This window comes from Convolutriloba macropyga, chromosome 12 (assembly GCF_964194025.1).
Source record: "Convolutriloba macropyga chromosome 12, txConMacr16.3, whole genome shotgun sequence".
Classification (NCBI taxonomy): Eukaryota; Metazoa; Xenacoelomorpha; order Acoela; family Convolutidae; genus Convolutriloba; species Convolutriloba macropyga.
The window spans coordinates 12,361,818-12,374,816 of NC_134479.1; the positions used below are offsets into that span (position 1 = coordinate 12,361,818).

The window sequence follows — 12,999 nt, forward strand, 5'->3', positions numbered from 1 at the left end:
TTGGAAACAAATTTTTTGAGAGATAAATTTAGGTGGCCCACTTAACCCCATTTTTTTCATTTTATAGTTTTATACTTTGTTTTAGTCACTGAAAAAAGCCCAAAATAGCATGAGGATACAATTGACAGAACAGTCTTGTGTTTTAAAAGAAATTAGGATGAGTAAAAGACCCACAGAGGATGCAAGATTCAAGAAGCATTTTGAGCCTATGACACTTGAGTGCGCCACATCTACGTTGAACACATTATCCATAAAATCCTCTCACAAACTCTTTTTACTGGGGTCTTGTTTGGTGTTCAGCAACCACGGCATAAATTTTCAATGCAGATAACGAACGCATTCTCCTTTGAGCTCACCAGAATCTCTTTTTAAATGACAAAAACAAAGAAAAGAAACTTTTTCAATTAAAAGTACTATCTTCGGTTTTAATGACTAAAAAGAGCCCAATGTAGCATGAAATTATCATGGATAGATCAGCCGTCTGTACTAATGGAAATTGGGACGAGGAAAAAATCTGTATATTCTATAAAAATTGCTTCATTTCCTCATACATTCATTCACATGAAAAATCGTGTAATTTTTCATCACACGAGGAAAATTTTCTCGTGTGAAATCACACGAGACGCATTTTTCACAAGAAAAATCGTGTGACTTTGCATCACACGAGAAAAAATCGTGTGATTTCCACACGAGAGATTTTTAGAGTGAAGTGCAATAGTGCAGAAACAGCCACAATTTCGTTTAAATTTACTCAAGATATGGGTACCTTTTACAACCAAAGGGCTTGCAGTAGGTGAGCTTGAAACTAGCTCGTTCTGAATCTGTGACGGTGTAATTGTAACTGATGTATAATGTGTGTCTGGCGACAGTTTTTGTTTGCTATAAGCTGTCATCAAAATTTCGATTCAATTCAGTTCAACATATTTGAGAACTCGTATTGAGTGTTTAGTTTCTACCAAAAACAAAGTAGGCAAAGACTATTTTACTGTGATCTATAAAAAATTTGTAGTCTCCAGAATTTAAATTGATTACCCATAACCTTTGATCAGAGGGTGGACCGAAACTTGAAAGATCTTGATAACATACTTATAATGAGTTTAATAAGGAGAACACGTCAAGATAGATATATTGGAGCAAATTGCAAGATCTAATCGTAGGCTTCAGAAAAATAAGTTGTTATTAAATTTTCATTTTTAAGAATAGACTTTTTACAAAAAATATAAGCTCTTTGAGAAATTGCTACTAAAACCAAATTATTAACAAATGTGCCTAGATTTGTTTGAACACTCCTATTCCTATATCACTACAAACCTCGGAGCTAGCCAAACAAAGTTAATCGCCCAAACGCTATTCATTCCAAATCTGTAATTTTTTAGTACCGATTGTGTTGTGGATTGAAAACAGCGTTAAATGATATGTGGTTACGTAACAGGTGTGACAAAGCAAGACATCTTCCAAGATAGCTCAAGTTAGGTACCTTCACCACGAGGTACCTTCACCTTTCATATGCAAAATTTCATGTCATGTAACAGTTCCCAAGACCAACGGCCGCTCCGATTATTTGAGCTCATGACTTTAGCTTATAGTCATATGATTGAGCGTCTGGTGCTAGGGTTTTTGAGGTAGACTGGTTTCCCAACTCTGACAAAACAGCGGCACCCGAAACTCCGAGTCATTCCTTTACGCTTGAACTCAAATTGTAGGATCTTCCAATCATCCGGTTTACTTCCTGTCTAAACAGAAAAAAAATCAACAATCCTTAACTGCGCATGTACGCTAAGTGTACCCAGGTTGAGATCATAGAAGCAAGGTAGATATGTCCAGACCGTCCCAGAAGGAAAATGTCTATGCCAAAACAGTCCCAGACAGAAAAAAAACTACGTCGAGACGTTCTTGAGTTCACCACACCTTTTGTGCGTTCATGTCCAGACTTTCCTGCGTTCATCAGATATTCGTGCGTTAAACTGGGTCTGGACATATCGAATTTCCGTCTGGGACCTCAACGTGGGAAGGTTGTGCAAGTCACTGAAAACTGTCGGCGTTTATTCAGAACCGTTATGTGGTTTGAAACGTTTAACCAGTATTTCAAAATTCGTTCTGCAGATTCAAGTAACTTTTTTCTAAAATCAAATATAGCGTACTTTAAAATGACAAAGGTTCCAGAGCGTCTATTTTGGCATGTGTTTGAAAACTTCGGACAATTCATATCATTGGAACCTCAAATTGTACATGTGAGCCTTTTAACTTATCGTCGTATTTAATTTTTGAAAAGCGATGGCCACAGGGAAATATTCCCCAATCGGGCTTTCTGCAACCTAAAGAATACAATTATTTTGGCTTGTCTCTTTTTTTCAAAAAAAATTATCTGTTCCCATTTATCTCGAAAGGAAGTCAGAAATTAATGTTTACGTGCTTCATGCTATAGCAGTTAGGGAGTGGAGACTGAGTCATTTTGCATGCAAAACTTTTCTCAACTTTTTCTGAAACTAAGTAAGAAAGTAGTGTTTGAAAAAAAAAAGAAAAAGTAGTAAAAGTACTGTTTGAAAATTTCTAAAATGGTTTTAGAAATTTTTTCCTTCGCATGAAGCTTTCTGACTTCTATCTTTGATGCTTTTCGTTCATCAAATCAAGAGGATTTCTTTTCACCTTTAGAATATATTTGTCTCAGAAAAAATTTCGAGTAATAATAAGAGATTATAATTTTTTTTTGTATTTTTTCGTGTCTTGTCATACAGTTCTTTAACGAATATCGAAAAGTTTTTTTTCAATGACTTTTCCGTCAATGGTTTGTTATGACTTGAACACGCAAAGACTCCAGTAAAAACTTACGGTTTACCTTTACTTGACATTTTAGTCTCATTACTGATGAGAGACAAAAGGGACAAGAGACCTTTCGAGGGAAGCTTATACATATCTTATAATAGTTTCAGTTGCTAACAAAGATTTATATGAGTTTGTCAAAATTAATTTAAAAAAAAACGCTAAAAAATTTGCCTACTTACCAGCTTTGTCGGCTGGTAACTTTTTGAAATATCAGGTTCAATGGGCTTGGTATGGATTTTTTCAAAAATGTTTGATTTGTTTTACTTTCCTTATAACTGAAATTTGATCGTAATGTTGTTTCCCGGATTGTTTTCAGTTTTTGTTCTCAATAAAAAGACTAATTTTGATGATAAAAGTGTCAATTGGCCTCATAAAACTTTTCTGCTTTGAGCATTTTTTGTTTGGTTTTAAAAATCTTTTGTTTTAGTTTTGAGGAATTTTTAGGCAATTTTGAGCTTTTTCTAAAAAATCGTTCCTTGAACTATGGCTCGTGTTTTTGTCTCCATGTCACTTAAGGAAATTAGGCATCAGGCAAATTGATAAAAAGTCATTTCTTTAGCGGTTTCGTGTTGAAAAAACCTATGTAGTAAAAGAAGATAGTGCTACTGATTGGCGAAACAACAAAATGCAATTGTGGGATGAGATATTATTGAAAACACTCACAGACTACGAGAAAACACGATTGCATTAAAAAGAGTAGAGAACGGTTGAACACACAGACAAAAACTAAAACGTAGCTGTTAATCTTGCACAAATATCAGAGAAATGTAAATAATTTCAAAAAGTTAGTTGGTTACATGTGTCTGATCACTAGTCTCTAATGTGAAAACATAGGTCAAATTATGCAATCATTTTTATGACTCGAAGAGGAGTTTTGGTTATTGACTTTCTCAAGTCTGTTTTGAACTTTTTATCCTTTTTTCAAAATCAAGACGAAATTTCAAAGCCTTTTTTGTCAATTTGTCTTCTAGAAAAACTTCACCCGTTTTGTTAGCTTTAAAAAATTGCCAGGTTTGAAGTGGTATATGCTGTTATTTGGTGTTTTTCATAGTTTTTCGACTTCTGGATTGTATCTGATTTTATGTTGATTTTGCTTAAAAATTTTGAACGGATTATGGCAATTGTTCTTCCGTATTTTAATATAATTTGATGATTTCCTTTTTCATGTATTCTTTTCTTCCGAAATAGATTCAAAGCAATTACTTTTTAAAATCTGTGTTATGCGTTGGGTTAGAGAAAATAGACACTGGAAAGCCTGCTGTGTTTGTTTTGTACTGACCGAAACAGAAGAGTTTTCTCAATTTTTCTTTCACAGTTCTCTAACGCAGAGTCAGTCAATGATTAAGCTGAAACTGCATCACAACTCCTGTTAAAAATAATCATGTTTTGTTTTTTTTCATTTTCATCTATTTGTCCCCGACATCAAAAATATAATATCATTAGGTACTGCAGGCAATTATGTCGCTGCCGATTCAGTCATGTTTTGCGTCTAGTTGATGTCGAAATCTTCGGACTATGTTCTTAAACATTTTTTGATGTTTTTCATTATGTCCCCTCGTTCAAAAGAGATAAGGAATTGAACGTTAAAGGCTCTTAAAAAATTCTACGCATGTCACTTCTTTTCGTATTTATGACCGGCAAAAAAACTTTCTAAAAACTGGGCAAAAACTATAAAAAACAGATTATTGTTTTCTGTGCTGACATTTATTTTTTATTTTACCATGAAATTTTTTGAAAAAATGTTATCATTTTATTGTGATGTACCAATCTAAAATTCATTTTAACTGACCATACCGAATAATATCTTTTTCTGGCTGAGATATTATTGAAAACACTCACAGACTACGAGAAAACACGATTGCATTAAAAGGAGTAGAGAACGGTTGAACACCCAGACAAAAACTAAAACATTGCTGTTAATCTTGCACAAATATCAGATAAATGTAAATAATTTTAAAAAGTTAGTGGGTAACATAAATCCGATCACTAGTCTCTAATGTGAAAACCTAGGTCAAATTGTGCAATCATTTTTATGACTCAAAGAGGAACTTTGGTTATTGACTTTCTTAAGTCTGTTTTGAACTTTTAATCTTTTTTTTCAAAATTTATAAAATTTCAAAGCCCTTTTTGTCAATTTGTCTTCTAGAAAACTTTCAGCCGTTTTTTTAGTTTTAAAAAGATTGCAACCTATGAAGCGGTATATGTTGTTATTTGGTGTCTTTCACAGTTTTTCGACTTTTGGATTGTATCTGATTTTATTTTGATTTTGCTTAAAAATTTCGAACGGATTATGTCAATTGTTCTTCCGTATCTAAAATATTTTTGATGCTTTCCTTTTTTTGATGTATTCTTTTTTTTCAAAATAGATTCAAAGCAAATGCTTTTTAAAATCTGTTTTATGCGTTGGGTTAGTAAAAATAGACATTGGAAAGCCTGCTGTGTTTATTTTGTACTGACCGAAACAGAAGAGTCTTCTCAATTTTTCTTTCACAGTTGTCTAACGCAGAGTCAGTCAATGATTAAGCTGAGACTGCATCACAACTCCTGATAAAAATAATCATGTTTTGTTTTTTTTTTCATTTTCATCTATTTGTCCCCGAATTCAAAAATTTAATAGCATTAGGTGCTGCGGGCAATTCTTTGGCTGCCGACTCAGTTATGTTTTACTTCTAGTTGATGTCGAGTCTTGGGGCTATGTTCTTAAACATTTATTGATGTTGTTCATTATGTCTCTTCGCTCAAAAAAGAGATAAGGAATTGAACGTTAAAGGCTCTCAAAAAATTCTACGCATGCCACTTCTTTTCGTATTTATGACCGGCAAAAAAACTTTCTAAAAACTGGGCAAAAACTGTAACAAACAGATTATTGTTTTCCGTGCTGACATTTATTTTTTATTTTACAATGAAATTTTTTGAAAAAAAGATATCATTTTAATGTGATGTACCAATCTATTATTCATTTTAACTGACCATACTGAATAATATCTTTTTCTGGCAAATTTATTTTTTCGGCTGGTTTGGGGATATATATTACGCTAATGCGGTTTTAATTTTGCCTTGTTGAATGCCTTAAATGGCCGTCTGAGGAGAAAATGTTATGTTGAATGAACTAAGTAGCCATTTGAGGAAAAAATGTCATGTTGAATGCATTAATTAGCCATCTGAGGAAAAAATGACCTGTTGAATGCATTAAGTGTTCGCCTGAGGGGGAAAATCTTGTTGGATGCATCAAGCAGCCATCAGAGAAAAAAGGTCCTGATGATTGCATTGAGTAGCCAACTGAGTAGAAAATGTACTGCTGATTGCATTAAGTGGCCATCTGTGGAAAAAATGAACTGTAGAATGCATTAAGCAGCCAACTTAGGAACAAATATTCTGCTGAATGCATTATGTGGCCTTCTGAGGAAAAAATTTAGCCATCTTCACAACCATTCGTTTTTCCGGAAGTGCATAATTGCGAAAGACTAACTCATTCTGAACGAAGCATAGCCAAAGCCCGTAATTAGGATTGAACCTTTCTACAATATTGGTTAAAATGTGATCATAATTAACTTGATGGACTATGTGCTCGTAAGTTGGGTTTGGCGTTGTTCGGTATGAATCCTTTTTAAAGGTTCCAATTTGAAAAAAAATGTTCGCTATGAATCCAATTTTTTGAAAATATGTTATCATTTTTTTGTGATGTACCAATCTAATATTCACTTTAACTGATCATACTGAATAATATCTTTTTCTGGTAAATTTCTTTTTTTTCGGCTTGTTTGGGGATATATATTAAGCTAATGCGGTTTTAATTTTGTCTTGTTGAATGCCTTAAATGGCCGTCTGAGGAGAAAATGTTATGTTGAATGAACTAAGTAGCCATCTGAGGAAAAAATGTCATGTTGAATGCATTATTTAGCCATCTGACGAAAAAATGACCTTTTGAATGCATTAAATAGCCATCTGAGGAAAAAATGTACTGTTGATTGCATTAAATGGCATTCTGAGGAAAAGTGTACTGTTGATTGCAGTAAGTGGCCATCTGAGGAAAAATGTCCTGTTGAATGCCTTAAGTAGCCAACTGAGGAAAAATGTCCTGTTGAATACATTAAGTGTTCGCCTGAGGGAAAAAAAATCCTGTTAAATGCATCAAGCAGCCATCTGAGAAAAAAAGTCCTGATGATTGCATTAAGTAGCCAACTGAGTAAAAAATGTACTGCTGATTGCCATCTGTGGAAAAAAAATGACCTGTAGAATGCATTAAGTAACAATCTGAGGAACAAAAAGAACTCTTGATTGATTTAAATGGTCATCTGAAGAAAAAATTTCCTGTTGATTGCATTAAGTGCCCCTATGAGGAAAAAATGTCTTGTTGAATACATTTAGTAGCCATCTGAGGAGAAAAAATGTCCTGATGATTAAATTAAGTGGTCATCCGAGGAAGAAAAGTCCTGTTGAAAGCTTTAAGCAGCCAACTTAGGAACAAATATTCTGTTGAATGCATTATGTGGCCTTCTGAGGAAAAAATTTAGCCATCTTCACAACCATTCGTTTTTCCGGAAAAGCATAATTGCGAAAAACTAACTCATTCTGAACGAAGCACAGCCAAAGCCCGTAATTAAGGTTGAACTTTTCTACAATATTGGTTAAAATGTGATCATAATTAACTTGAGGGACTATGTGCTCGTAAGTTGGGTTTGGCGTTGTTCGGTATGAATCCATCTTAAAGGTTCGGAAAGAAGCAAGAAGTTGCAATTTTTGTTTTGAGAATCCATGAAATTGTCTGAAAATATAATCAAAACTTAAAAAGATGCCGAACCTGCTCAGTCCAGATTTTCACAGTTCTGATGTCCGTGTGGTCGAGGCATACTTCGAAATTGTCAATATCGGCTGTTTCAAACTTGTCAATGGAATTGATCATCTCTGAAACCAGAATAAATTTTTGTTCCGATTACTTCTTTGTGACAAATGAAGGTTCGATTTAAAACAAAGCGGACATCAGACGAAGGCAGGGGGATTATTACATTGTAACCCTAATAAACAGTGTTTCCTTTATCTTGCTTTATTTTGCTTTTGCTTCATTTTGCTTTATTTAGTGAAGACTAGTGAGTGGCCTGAGTCCATATAGTTTACCTTAATCTGACAAAATATCAAATAATGGTTGCTTCTTATATGATTCATTTTGTATTCAATTTGACTGGATGATCTATCGAAACTGGGAATTGCGAAGTCTATCTAATTTAGCCAGTATTGTATGTCTTCGCTCGTCTAAAAAAATAAAATTGGTTGTCTTCTTATTGATCAAATACGGAAATTACTCGATGAAAATTTCTCATGGTTATAAAAAATCAACTTTACACGTTGAAATCCAAAAAGGAGCATCATGCTCCACCAAAGAATTTTTTTTTTCATTTTTTTCCTGAATTTCTACTGTTTTGTCACAATATATCACGCGTGAAACTGGAGTGATGCGACTTGAAAGTGAGTGGAAATTCCGTAGCAACAAAATAGTAGTCTTTGAAAAACAGAATGTTAGAAGGTTTTGAGAGATCAACCGAATATAATTTGCGCATAAGATAAGCTTGATGTAGCTTGACAAGAACCTCTATTTGTTCAATGTATAATTGGCTAGAGAAATGAAGTCTTGAGGAAAAAGAGAACGCGTGAGAGCGTTTCAAAAGAGATGCCCAATTTCAAATCCAGTACTGGTCCATTTTCACAGTAGTTGCGCCTGAATAAACCCCCTAACACTGAAGTTAGACATATGTCTAACTTCTGCTTTTTTCAGACTACTATTCATAGACTACTAAATAATTTGATCAAAAAATGATGAAAAAATAACCCAAAGCCATGTTGTTTCGATAAAGTTTTCTTATCAAATATAAGGTGTTTCACTAAACAAAATGATGTTGTACCTTTTTTGACCTGACAGCGCTATTATAAAACATGATACACACCAAAAAGACTGTTTTTCAGATCCTCATGCTCAATTTTTGTATAATAGTGGGTTTTCCATTCCTGCAATCATATACTATTCCAGCCCTTTAAGCACGCAAAATTTTTGAGCTCGCTCATATTCTCATTCACCTTTTCGAATTTTTTTTTACTTAATTAAGTTACCAATGAATATGACCAGAGAGGGCCTTTGATTAAAACGCAGCATTGTGAGGTCATTGTTACGTGACAATTTTTGTTCAAATGACTTTTTTGTTTCACTTTTCTTGAAAAAATCAATTTTTTTGAAAAATCACTTTTCTTGAAAAAAATCAATGGCTACAAGGAAATCATAATATCATTAATGTCTTTGCACAATAACCAGAAAATTTCATTACCATGATAGTGACAATTTGAATTGAAATCATAATTCAACTTTCTTAAGGCGAAACTGGTGGTGACAATTGAGACTGTTTAAGTATCCTTAAAAAAGTGGTATGACCCTTATATGATTACTAGGATATCATACAAATCCTTTACGACCTTCTATGATGACCGAGGATCATATATAACCCTGTATGAAATCAAGGATTGTTTTTTGATGAGCAACCGGGGTACCCAATACCGAGTTAACCGAGGCTGTCGTATCCACATGATTCAGTTTGATCCATTCGTTCAATAACCGTCTAAAAAATTGCAATTTGCATTAAAAACCTTCCTTAATATATATATATATATATATATATATATATATATATATATATATGCAGCTATTTGATTCGATGTTGGGTTGTAATAGTATCATATCAAGACTCCGGACCGCGAAGCTAGCCAAATGAAAATTTCTTGTGTTTAAGATTTGCTATACCTAATTCAGCACATTATAAAAAAATTATCCAAGTACAAATGGATAAAAATCCTTTAAAAATTTTTTAATAAATGTCTCGATAAAGGTTTCAATTCGAGTTTTTAGACCCATTGTGTAAAATGGCATTGTTTCTTGTCCTGGCATAATTTTATACAACTGAATTTTTTTTCAATTAAAGCATTTTAGTGAAACAAATTGGAAGAAAAGAGGGCGCTGGGAAAAAACTATTTTTTCTTGTCTCCTACCAAGTGCAACAAAAATTTCCCTCAATTTGCTACTGAAGAGTAGAACAACGACCGGTTATCAAACATTTGTCAGAAAAACCTTAAATGCAAAAATTTCTCTTCCCCTTTTCTAATTTTTTATACAGATTTTAAGGTGAGCAAATCAGTTTTCCCGGGATGAGGGGTTAGCGCTAGATATTGCTAAAAATGAAATTTTTGCGATTATTTCGGTGAGTGAATGTTGTGAAGAATTGCAGTTTTGAGCACGGAATGAGCTGGCAGCGATAAAAGGGAAGCTTTCAACGCCAGAAACCGCATATCTTAACTCAAAGAACTGAGTTGGTTTTTTTTAATTCAAAAGCTTTTAAACTAGGAGTTAGTGACAGGTGGAATGAAAAACGGTTGAAACACACATACGTATGGTTTGCTGTGAACGGGGTAAAAAAATCACCACTGAAAACCTCATGTCTTTCTGCAATTCACGCTTTCATCGCTAAAAGATGCGAAAGCTTCTCAGCAAAAAAATTGCTGTTTTTCACGGTGAAAGCTTTTTCTTCCTCGTTTTTCAGGGTGAAAACCTTTCCTATATTAAATTTTTTTGACGAGCACACAAGTCTCGAATCTCTAACCGAAGAAACCATCCGGCTTCACATTCTTGTTCGACAACTCGGTCTTGGACTTTGGATCCCCATTGACTTCGAAGAATACGTTATTGTCAGTGCCAGAGAGGAATTCATGAGCAGTCCTTACTCTTAGAGACCATTTAGTGCACGCTTCAGCCACATCTGGAAGGAGAAAGATAAATGAAATCCGAGAAAGATTCCTTTTTCACTAGTACAAAAAGAAAAGAACCACTGAAAAAAGTTAAATAGCGAGGCCAATCAAAATCCAACAGAAGTGTGAAAGTTTTGAGCTATGTTTTTGGTGGAAGAAAAAATTCTACCCGGGTAATAATCAGTTGCACTTTGGTATCCCGACACTTGTCATGTTATTTTTGGGTATCTTTGATTTCTATTAAAAATATTAAGCGAAAGTCTTGCAGGTGGATTGAAATTCTTGCAAGAATCCTGGCAGAAGTTTGCATTCCCATGCAAGATTCTCGCAATCTGTGTGACTATTTTGATCAAAACAAGGAAACTCCAGTATCAGACTTTACAACGAGATCGTTTCTCTGGATAGAAGTAACTCACCCATCTGAAGAAAAAGCGAAAACATCGCTGTCAAACACACCAGTAGAATCATTTTCGGTTCTAATGGAGAGAATAACTTCTTTGTATGAAATTGGCGTCGATAATTGAAAAACATCTGAGCCTCAGGTCTTAAAAACAAGTAACAGTATGCTTGGTCTCAAAAACTGGCAAATGATTGGTCAATTTTTGGGTTGCTTCAACTTTTAAGTAGGCTGCCGTCTATTTTCAACAAAAGTGTAAAATTATCTTGGCGACCTACAATTTTGTAGGAACAAATTGGAATTTTATTCAACTGTTTACATTTCACTTGAATAATTTTTGATGTCCAAATTTAATGCTTCAAGGGGAGAATAGGATTTCAAATACAGAATTAATCTGGTAACGTTCACGATCCTCTTCAAAATTGGTATCAGTAGCACTCCCGCCAATTTATGAATTTAAAAATCTTGAAAAATCTAGAATTCTCTAATTTCTAGATTTTTCTACAATCTAAAATCTTGAAAAATCAAGAAAGTTTAAAGTATCAAATTCAATAGAAAGGTTGTTTCCCAACCTAGAAATGAGGTCACCACATTAACTAAACCATCGTTTTAAATCCACTACTATTAAAAACAATGTTGCTACGCAGAGAAAGGAAAAATTGTTCGAACAAGTTGGCGCCGAACATTAATTTGTTTTGGGGTACAAAATCTAATTAACATTGTGACTGCAGAATGCTGGCACGAAAATTTGAAAATTGGTTGGCCAGTTTCTGTGCAAAACCTATTTTTTAATAAGGTTGTTCCTCTTGTCAACTTCCCAAGTTAAAAAATTTATCCAGATAATAATTAGTAGACCTAGAAATTTGAAAAATTGTCTCAGAAATGCTTTACTTCATCCATTGATTCTATACATCTCCGGGCCGAATCTTCTAATAGAGAGAACAACTTCTTTTTATAAAAGGTTGTAGCGTCAATGATTGGAAAGTTTCTGAGCCTCAAGTCTTAAAAACTAGTAACAGGAAGCTTGGTCTCAAAAACTGGTACATGATTGGTTAATTTTTGGGTTGCTACAGCTTTTATGTAGGCTGCTGTCTATTTTCAACATACGTTTAAATGCATCTTGGCGACATTGAAGTTTGTAAGAACGAATTGGAATTTTATCCAACCGTTTATTTTTCGCTTTAATAACTTTTTATGTCACAATTTATTGCTTAGAGGGGAGAGTAGGATCTCAAATTTAGACTGAACCTTGTGACGTTCCCAATCCGCCTTAAAATTGGTCGCAGTTGCAGTCACGCCATTCTCATGAATTTAAAAATCCCGAAATGTCTAGAAAGCTTTATAAAAATTTATGAAGTTTAAAGTAACAAATGCTATAAACGGATTGTTTCTCAACCTAGAAATGAGGTCACTATATCGACGAAACCATATGCTTGTAAACACACCATTAAAAACATTGTTGCAAACACAGAGACGATAATTGTTGGAAAAGAAATTGGCGCCGAAGGATAACGTTTTGGAGTACGGAATCGAATTAATCTGTGGCAGCAGACTGTTGTCACGATAATTTGAAAGTTAGTTGGTCAGTTTTGGTGCTGAAACTATTTGTAAGTAAGATTCGGCCTAGTTCCAACAAGATTCTTTGCCCAGTTCTAAATTTATCCAAACAAACACTATACGACCTCAAAAATCGAAAAATAGTATGCAATTCATTACTTCATCCATCGGTTCTATACTTCATGTAACAAATTCGATATCCCAATATTCATAGCCTAGAGGAAATATTTTCATGATTCTTCTCACAGTTTCCATGCAAATGAAAAAAAAAATGGCGACAATATATTGCTAATATTTTATCATAGCAGTAAAATACGTAAATAAAAATGCATTGCTCCACAGCTCGAATTTACAAGCCTTCTACATTCTTCAGAAAGTGTACTGTACATAAGGAGCGAGAAAACTATCTTCATTTCATCAGAGAGAAATCAGTCTTGATG

At 34.0% G+C, this 12,999-nt stretch overlaps 1 protein-coding gene across 1 annotated transcript; it reads right to left on the reverse strand.

Annotated features, from left to right (window-relative positions):
• Nucleotides 1-1,457: 1,457 nt before the first annotated feature.
• Nucleotides 1,458-11,107, reverse strand: LOC142350243 (uncharacterized). Its single transcript, XM_075402017.1, has 4 exons — nt 11,022-11,107; nt 10,461-10,616; nt 7,625-7,728; nt 1,458-1,733 (listed from the first exon to the last, which is right to left on the reverse strand). Exons 1-4 carry the CDS (start codon nt 11,071-11,073, stop codon nt 1,587-1,589), a joined length of 459 nt encoding a protein of 152 aa, XP_075258132.1. The 5' UTR covers nt 11,074-11,107; the 3' UTR covers nt 1,458-1,586.
• Between the last annotated feature and the right edge of the window lie 1,892 nt (nt 11,108-12,999).

Bases quoted from the DNA above. Each gene is read 5' to 3' on its own strand.
- LOC142350243 (XM_075402017.1), bottom strand. From the start codon at position 11,073: ATGATTCTACTGGTGTGTTTGACAGCGATGTTTTCGCTTTTTCTTCAG. The intron at 10,617-11,021 runs GTGAGTTACTTC...TTCTCCTTCCAG, and splicing joins TTCGCTTTTTCTTCAGATGG to ATGTGGCTGAAGCGTGCACT. The intron at 7,729-10,460 runs GTTAGAGATTCG...TTCTGGTTTCAG, and splicing joins GAAGCCGGATGGTTTCTTCG to AGATGATCAATTCCATTGAC.